Source organism: Kryptolebias marmoratus, linkage group LG12 (assembly GCF_001649575.2).
Source record: "Kryptolebias marmoratus isolate JLee-2015 linkage group LG12, ASM164957v2, whole genome shotgun sequence".
In the NCBI taxonomy this organism is placed as follows: Eukaryota; Metazoa; Chordata; class Actinopteri; order Cyprinodontiformes; family Rivulidae; genus Kryptolebias; species Kryptolebias marmoratus.
The window spans coordinates 13,664,021-13,672,902 of NC_051441.1; the positions used below are offsets into that span (position 1 = coordinate 13,664,021).

The 8,882-nt window shown below is 43.2% G+C and overlaps 2 protein-coding genes and 1 long non-coding RNA gene across 5 annotated transcripts in view; 1 reads left to right on the forward strand and 2 right to left on the reverse strand.

Annotated features, from left to right (window-relative positions):
* mapk3 (mitogen-activated protein kinase 3) overlaps positions 1-1,903 on the reverse strand; it is a 12,290-nt gene extending 10,387 nt beyond the window's left edge. Inside the window, exons 1-2 of the mRNA XM_017428146.3 lie at positions 1,222-1,903; positions 103-285 (exon numbers count right to left, since the gene is read on the reverse strand). Coding sequence (XP_017283635.1) covers positions 103-285; positions 1,222-1,463 — 425 coding nt within the window. The 5' untranslated portion in view covers positions 1,464-1,903. The remainder of the gene's footprint in view (positions 1-102; positions 286-1,221) is intronic.
* Positions 1,904-2,645: 742 nt separating this feature from the next.
* LOC112450944 (zinc finger protein with KRAB and SCAN domains 5-like) overlaps positions 2,646-8,882 on the forward strand; it is a 9,256-nt gene continuing 3,019 nt past the window's right edge. The window contains exons 1-2 of one of the 3 annotated variants that reach the window (XM_037978630.1): positions 2,646-3,208; positions 8,091-8,879. In XM_037978630.1, coding sequence (XP_037834558.1) covers positions 2,750-3,208; positions 8,091-8,879 — 1,248 coding nt within the window. In that variant the 5' untranslated portion in view covers positions 2,646-2,749. Of the gene's footprint in view, positions 3,209-7,581; positions 8,880-8,882 lie in introns of those variants that run through there. The other 2 variants (XM_037978628.1, XM_037978629.1) reach the window with 2 other exon arrangements.
* Positions 6,518-7,586, reverse strand: LOC112450946. Its single transcript, XR_003039677.2, has 2 exons — positions 7,348-7,586; positions 6,518-6,887 (listed from the first exon to the last, which is right to left on the reverse strand). It is a non-coding gene; the product is annotated as an uncharacterized LOC112450946 (long non-coding RNA).

Genomic DNA, 8,882 nt, shown 5'->3' on the forward strand with positions numbered 1-8,882 from the left:
CCCCGAAGTGCTTTCGTGGTTCTAGGCCTTGAGAAGTGAAACGTTTAAAAAGCAGGTGAGCGGGAGTGCGCGAGTGCCTCCCGTGGAGCTTGGCAAGGATACACATCCCTCATGGTCTCGATGTGCTGCGCCCGGATGATGTCGTTGATCCCGATGATGTTCTCGTGGTTAAAGCGCAGCAGGATCTTGATTTCCCTCAGAGTGCGCTGGCAGTACGTCTGGTGCTCGAACGGGCTGATTTTCTTGATGGCCACGCGTTGGCCGGTGTGGTTGTCCATGGCAGAGCTGGGCACGCATGCAGGCGCGGGGAAAGAAGCGAGAAGCAAGTGTCAAATTACGCACACAGAGTGACGCATCAGAAACCAAAGGGGCGCCGCTGCCGGACCGCCACTGGATGATCTTGCTGCCTTTGTTAGGGAGGAAGAGAAACTGTGAATAAGCTTTTAAAGATTACATCACATCACTGCTTTGCTCTTGGTCAAAGTTTCTAATTGCACAACACGCTGGCTGAACTGGGCACGTTCTCACACGTTCTTCAGCCACTTGGTCGCCGCTCGGACACGACAGGAGAGCAGGAACCATCTGCTCCTCCTAGTTGCAGGTCAGCGTGGAGCTGGCTTGGTAGAGACTGGACAGCCCTGACAGTGTTTCCAAACAACAAGCTGCAGATCTGCTGGCACCACAGGACCAAGAGCCTCGCAGCACTGCGAACCAACCAGTGTTTCCTGTTTGAGATGGATGTGCGGGCTTGTGTTACCATTCACTCTGCTTGTCTTCACCGTGTTCTGGCTCAACAATGACAGGGATTATTTGACAGTGAAACAGGTCCACGCAGGGCTGCAGATTACAGTGTTACCAGCAGGAAGGAAGAAAAAGGCCTACGAAGTGACAGATGCCTCTCTCTCTCTGTGCATCCTCTGCAGCAGACTGAATGAATGCACCGGGATGGGGGGGGGGGGATACTGTGGAAGGGCATTAAATACTTTTAAGCATTTCTGGGGGTGAAGTGCATCATCCTGAAGGAGGATTTTTGGTCATTTCGTAACCCACGTCCTGCACTATCATTCCCAGTCGTGCTTCCTGTACAGTTTATAGCCACGCCTGTAGCAGCTAACCTGCTAGCCACAGGCGGGCTGCTTTATTGCTAATTTCATTAGCTACATTTATACATTTATTATCAGTAAATAAAGCTTTGTATCGAACAGGATAGCTCGTACTCACCACACCATTCCGTACGCCCCTTCCCCAATGTAGGACAGGTTGGTATAGCGGGGGCCCACGTCGAAAACTTGGCCCCTCACCGTCTCGGCAAAGCGGCTGTAGGGTCTCGGCGCCGCGGACCCGGACGCGTCCCGCGGAGCTCCGTCCTTGGCTTCAGCCGCCTCCGAAGCGTCGGCGTCGGTAGCCTGGGCGCGGCTGGAGTTCGCGGCCTCGGCCGCCGCAGTGCTCCTCGAGCTCGCCATGTCTTCTCCCCGAGCCGCTCCCGCTCCCGACAGACACAGTGTGCGCTCAAAAACCTAAGGGGCCGCGGCCGGCTCTCCGTGCTCTCAAAAACCTCCCCGCTGTCTGAAGCTTGAACCGAGCGGATCGTGTGGCGCAAAGCGACTCCCCCCTCCAACCAGCGGCCTCTCTCTTTACTACCAAATGGGTTTCGGGTTTTTTTTTTTCGTCGTGCGTGCGCGACCTCAGATCTCGGCTCTCGGCGCTGAGCGTAAACGCGCGTGCCAAACTGTTGGTAATACAGGTGCGTTGGATATGTTTACGAGAGTGGCTCGTTTGGGCGGGGCGGGTTCACGTAGGCAGCAGCAGAGTGGGCGTCGGTTTAGATCGCAGAATATTTTGAAGCGGTACCCTCAAGAGTTTTTATGGCATGCCGTTGTAGCATATAATCACATGACCAGCCTTAATGGCATTTTACTTGTTGTGATTTTGTATTTATTCTTAGAGATTTGGATATCTAAAATAAAACTTATCGCAGACAACTATAGAACTGTTTATTATTGAAATGCGAAAAACTTTCTGTATATTTAAGATATTGTTATTAATTCTAGATAGGTAAAATGTAAGCCCACACATGACTGTGAATGATGCTCTCAATATCTGAAATGTTGGTTGCGATTTGAACAAACACTATTCTGGATAGATGAAACGTTCACTTTGACGAGGAAGAAATGTCTATTATGTGATAAATTTGCTTGCCATGTTTCTTAAACGCATCACCCACTCACAAACATAATGCTACGTCAGCTATGAGTGGTTATTTTTGTCATTTCTAGGCTTTGTTCGTGGCACAAAGTTGGGAAGGTGGCGTGTAGTTAAAATACTTAACCTAAAATTGTTTGCCTCGTTTACAACCAGTGAACCAGTTTTTGTACACACCGTAAAAATTGCCCCTCAACGTGTTTAAATATGTACACATTTGACTTTGTATAATTTATTTGATTTCTGTGCTTACTTTTTTCGTGTAAAATAAAGTTTTGTCTGTTTTAATGACATTTTTATTACAACCAAAACAAATTTTAGAGAGGCGAAAGTTGATCACCATGAAAACGAGTGCGACGGCCTGGCGACGGCCGTCGCTACGCGACCTTTTCTACGTCACCACGTACGGCGGCGCACTTCCTGGATCCCGTGTTGTTGTAGCTATTAATCGCTAGCAGCATTAGCATTGTTAGCTGTGTGTGTGTTTGTGGTGGTTTATGTGTCGGTTTGGGTGTGTGAGGTGAATATTTGAGCCTCTGCAGTAACAATGTCTTCAGTTCAGTCTCTGAGAGAGTTCATCAGCGAGCGACTAACTGCTGCTGCTGAAGAAATAGTCACAGAGTTTGAAAAAACCATCGTCCAGTACGAGGAAGAGATCGACCGTCAGCGCAGACTGCTGGACATCAGCTCGAAAGCACAAATAAATCTGTACAACATAGAACTCCCACAGCATTACATCTGGAAGGAAAATAAAGTTCTCACTGACCAGCAAGTTCACGAACAGGAAAGTAAGTCCAGTTTGGTCCAGGAGGAACCAGAACCAATACAAATTAAAGACGAACAGGAGGAAATATGTACCAATCAGGATGAAGAGCAACTTTCACTGAAGCGGGAGGCCGATGCGTTTATGGTGACTCCTGATTATAAAGAAATTAACCACAAGGAACCAGAACCTCTCCAGGAGGAACCAGAACCTCTCCAGGAGGAACCAGAGCCTCTCCAGGAGGAACCAGAGCGTCCACAGATAAAAGAGGAACCAGAAACTCCTACTTATAAGGAACTACACCACTTGAAACTAGAACCAAACAGGAACCAACTCCTGGGTCAAAACTCTCTTGAAGCAGAGAACCAAGATCAGGAACCAATCAGGAATGTAGACCCAGGATCCAGCAGAGATGAAGAGCTGAAACAACATAAGAGACGTCCACAAACCAGAGGTCATCGAGACAATGTAGACAGTCCAAAACTAAAGAGAGACCAAAAAAAGTGTTTTTTGTGTGTGACTTGTGGAAAACAATTCAGTTTGAAATCAAGTTTAGTCAACCACGTGAGAACTCACACAGGTGAGAAGCCTTTCTCATGTCATAGCTGTGAAAATACATTTAATAAAATCACTAATTTAATCAAACACATGAAAACTCACCCAGGTGAGAAGCCTTTCAAGTGTGAGACTTGTGGAAAAAGTTTTAATCATAGATCTAGTTTAGTCATCCACATGAGAACTCACACAGGTGAGAAGCCTTTCAAGTGTGAGACTTGTGGAAAAAGTTTTACTCAAACATCTTATTTAGTCAAACACATGAGAATTCACACAGGTGAGAAGCCTTTCAAGTGTCAGACTTGTGGAAAAAGTTACAGGGATCACAACGGTATTAAATACCACATGCGAACTCATACAGGTGAGAAGCCTTTCTTGTGTCAGACCTGTGGGAAAAGGTTTAATCAAAGATGTAATTTAGTCAAACACATGAGAACTCACAGAGGTCAGGAGGGGTGATCTTGTGACTCTTGTACCTTTCTCAACTCTGAGGTACATTAAACCTCTGAGTTGAGAAGGTGGAGTCGTTCCTCATCATTAAACTGTAGTCCACCAGAGAGAAAGGTTTGTTTGAAAAGTTAAACAAGATTAAAACCATCGCTTTCTGTTTGAGCTGTTACCCAGTTTACTCAGACTTGTATAAAATGTTATCCCTTTAAGACTGTGGCATTGTGGGTAATGTAGTTGTGACTTTAGTAAAGTAGGATTCACCAGAGGAATGTGGGAAAACAGACATTAGGTATTTAGAGAAATTCAACTTTGAAAATATAATTATCTAAATGTCTGCTTCCACAAGTTTGTCTTCACTCGAATCAGGAGATGCTGCTGCCCCCTTTGCTTCCCCCTCCCACTTTTCTGTTTGTAGAAGCAATTGAAAAGGCAGCTGGAGAGACTGAACCGGAACAAGTCTGCAGGTCCAGATAGTGTCAGCCGCAGAGTCCTGAAGGCCTGTGCAGAGCAGCTCTGTGGGATTCTGCAACACCTCTTCAACCTTAGCTTGACTCAAGAGAAAGTACCACTGTTGTGGAAGACATCCTCTCTGGTTCCGGTACCAGAGAAAACTCACCCCTCAGTCATCAACGACTACAGACCTGTTGCCCTGACATCCCACATCATGAAGGTCCTGGAGAGACTCCTGTTGGCCCACCTGAGTAAGCAAACCAGCCCATATCAGGACCCCCTTCAGTTTGCTTATTGTCGTGGAGTTGGAGTTGAAGATGCCATCATACACCTGCTTCAACAAACCCGCTGTCATCTGGACAAAGCAGGCAGCACTGTGAGGATCATGTTCTTTGATTTCTCCAGTGCATTTAACACAATTCAGCCTGATCTGCTTCGTCTGAAACTCCAGAAAACTCAGGTGNGATCCTTCAAGGTTTCCAGCAAGATGTTGCAGATCTTCTATAAGTCTGTTGTTGAGAGTGTCATCTCCTCTGCCATCATCTGTTGGGGCAGCAGCATCAGAGCCAGGGACCTAAAAAGGCTCAACAACCTGATAAAGAAAGCTGGTTCTGTTCTTGGGATGACTGTGGAACCTCTGGAGATGATGATGCAAAGAAGGATTTTGCATAAAATCAAGGAAATCATGGACAACCCTGACCATCCTCTTCATGAGACTGTCATTGGAAAACAGTCTCTTTAGTCAAAGGCTTCTTCAGATTAGTTGTAAAACGGACCGCTACAGGAGATCATTCCTGCCCACAGCCATCACCATCTATAATAACTCCTTGATTTAAATGAGCTACGTCAACATTTATTTCCCTTTGAGATTAATAAAGTATTTTTGAATTGAATTGAATGTTCTTTTATGGTCATTGTTTTTCAAAATGTTCCAGCAAATGCTGAAAATTATTAATTGGGTTTTTTTTGCCATTTGTTTGGCACCAGTTGGATTGTGTTCTTGTTTAGCAGTCCTTGTTTTTTTTTGTTTTGTTTGTTTTTCTTTCTGGAGTTTAGAAATGAAATGCATGGTGCTAAAGTGATGAGGTATGAAACTCCAGATTATGCTGTTTGCCTGAATCAGTTTTGTTTTTGTTTTTTTAGTAAGCTTGAACTGTTGTAGACTTAAAAACTGTAAACATCTGTTAAGTTTCTCATGTTTTTTTTTCTAAAATCAAACAATAGAAGACAAAAGTGTAGTGATCTGAAAAATAAATAAATAAAGCTATTAATCAATATCACGCGCAAGGACTTTAATGCAATTTTTCTTTTTAAAATGTTCATAAAATTGAAGCGCAGAGCTGGTGTTCTGAGGGTCTGTGCTTCCTCGTCAGATTTACCTACTGTAGCACGGCTAGATAGCTACGTCTAACTGTCGGTGCTGCTTGTCAAAAACTGCAACTGCCATGTTTACAAACCGAAAACTAGAGCGGTCTGTATTAATGTTAAATGTCATAATTAGATAACATTCTTTGAAGTGGAAACTTAAAAGTTATAAGTTATGCTTAGCAAGAAGTTTGCTGCTTCAGTACATTTGGATCTCTTTTCAGAACAATCTGGACTATATGCAAACTGCCGTATTTTTTCTTTGTAGTATGCAAAGATGATTTGAACATTATAGCTCTGCTTTAACCAAATCAGAATAGTTAACGTGTTTTCAGTTAAGGTCCAAGGGTCCAGTCTTTTCATTACATTTTCTTACTTTTCTCCTTCTCTCTAAAACAAACCTCACTTCCTCTTTACTAATTCTCTGCACTTCCTGATCCAGTATCTGTCCCAGATCTGTTCTCCTCTATCTGTCATTTTCCTCATTCATATAAAAGCAACAGTATTTTAACTGTTTCACACACTTCAACTGCTAGTATTGGTATTACTGTAAATAGTTTAAGAATTACTTTAAGTGCCCTCAACCTCTTGGAAAAAAAAATACTATCAAAGTAGTTGCAAAGTGTTGCTACAGTGTTACAGGAAACTGCTGTGACGAGCACACCAATTTAAATGTTATAAGCAGAGTACTAAGTGTGCTGTTTTACTGGAGTTGAAACAAGCACATAATAATAACATTATTACATTTATTCATGGTGTAAAATAATAAGATTTACAGCAGCTTTTTTGTTAGTTTACCTTTTTCACATCAACCAGCTTACTTGACACAACAGCTGAAAGCAGCAAGTGTCAGAAAAAAATTACAACTTACATACAAACATTTACAAAAGCACAAAAAACAAAATTCTTCCAAAATACTCCACAGAAATAACTTTCACTTGTCTAAATTTTTAATGTACACATATGCATCTTTTAATGGTTTAAAAGAAAAATATAAAATAGGAAAAACCTAGTTATTTCCATGCAGTGTCCAGAAAGAGTTGTTGTTCAGCTTGTAGGGCACCACAGCTGCTTCAACCCACCAATCATTCTTTGCATCTTGCTGTGGGACAACAGGGAGAAAAGATAATTAAACAAAAACGTCAACTGCTTTCTTCTACCTGGCAGAATATTTTATTTCTACTTTATTTCCATAGTTTAAATATAGAATGAGCTAAGTATTAATAACAAACGCATCATGGTGACACAAAGTTACTCTACACTAGACATACACAGCTTCGGTCATATGTAGCATCCAACGTTCCTCATGTGTTGTTTTTAGTACGTATTCAGGGCGGTTTACTGAAAAGGTATGAAAATATTAAAGTAGAATAAATATATGGACAAAATATCCCGCTGAAGACCAAATTTGTAGTGATTAACAGTATTTACAGTGACCTAGTGACGCCGAACAATGGGACTAATTTCTTGTTTACAGTACGGTAACGATATTGCAAACTGCAAAAAAAACATTTGTATTAATATGTTTGAGTAGCATTGCAGCTAAATTAAATAAAACTTACCGTAACCTTCGGAGAAAAGAAACAAACAAACGAAACTTCTACAGGTAGCACATATCGATAAGAAAATCTGCTGAGTAAACAACCTGTGAAGTAACATTAGTCTGCGCATGCGCATTGCCATAAACAAATTTTATGGAGGCGAAAGCTGATCACCATGGAAACGAGTGCGACGGCCGTCAGTACGAGACGTTGCCTACGTCACCACGTACTGCGGCGCACTTCCTGGATCCCGTGTTGTTGTAGCTATTAATCGCTAGCAGCATTAGCATTGTTAGCTGTGTGTGTTTGTCGTGGTTTATGTGTCGGTTTGGGTGTGTGAGGTGAATATTTGAGCCTCTGCAGTAACAATGCCTTCAGTTCAGTCTCTGAAAGAGTTCATCAGCGAGCGACTAACTGCTGCTGCTGAAGAAATACTCACAGAGTTTGAAAAAACCATCGTCCAGTACGAGGAAGAGATCGACCGTCAGCGCAGACTGCTGGACATCAACTCGAAAGCACAATTAAATCTGTACAACATAGAACTCCCACAGCATTACATCTGGAAGGAAAAGGATGTTCTCACTGACCAACAAGTTCACGAACAGGAAAGTAAGTCCAGTTTGGTCCAGGAGGAACCAGAACCTCCACAAATTAAAGACGAACAGGAGGAAATATGTACCAATCAGGATGAAGAGCAACTTTCACTGAAGCGGGAGGCCGATACGTTTATGGTGACTCCTGATTATAAAGAAATTAACCACAAGGAACCAGAGCCTCTCCAGGAGGAACCAGAGCGTCCACAGGTGAAAGAGGAACCAGAGAAAGTCTGCATTGGTCAAGATGAAGAACAGATTTTACTGATGCAGGATGCTGAGGACAGAAGCCACCGGGGACCAGAAAAAACCATTGTTCAGTACGAGGAAGAGATCGACCGTCAGCGTAGACTGCTGGGTATCAGCTGGAAACCACAGATATACCTCCACAGGATAGAACTCCCACAGCAGAACGTCTGGAAGGAGAAGAGGATTCTCACTGACCAGCAGCTCTGTAACCAGGAGAGGAACTCATGTTTGGACCACGAAGAACCGGAGCCTCCACAGATGATGGATGACCATGGGGAACAAGAACCTCTGCATGTTACGAAAGAACAGGGGGAACCAGAATTTCCACAGATGAAAGTGAACCATGAGAATCCAGAAGTTCCAGACAAAAAAGAAGGCCAGGTAAAACCAGAAACTCCTACTTATAAGGAACTAAACCACTTGAAACTAGAACCAAACGAGGACAAACTCCTGTATCAGAACTCTCTTGAAGCAGAGAACCAAGATCAGGAACCAATCAGGAATGTAGACCCAGGATCCAGCAGAGATGAAGAGCTGAAACAACATAAGAGACGTCCACAAACCAGAGGTCATCGAGACAATGTAGACAGTCCAAAACTAAAGAGAGACCAAAAAAAGTGTTTTTTGTGTGTGACTTGTGGAAAACAATTCAGTGTGAAAAGAACTTTAACTGTTCACATGAGAACTCACACAGGTGAGAAGCCTTTCAAGTGT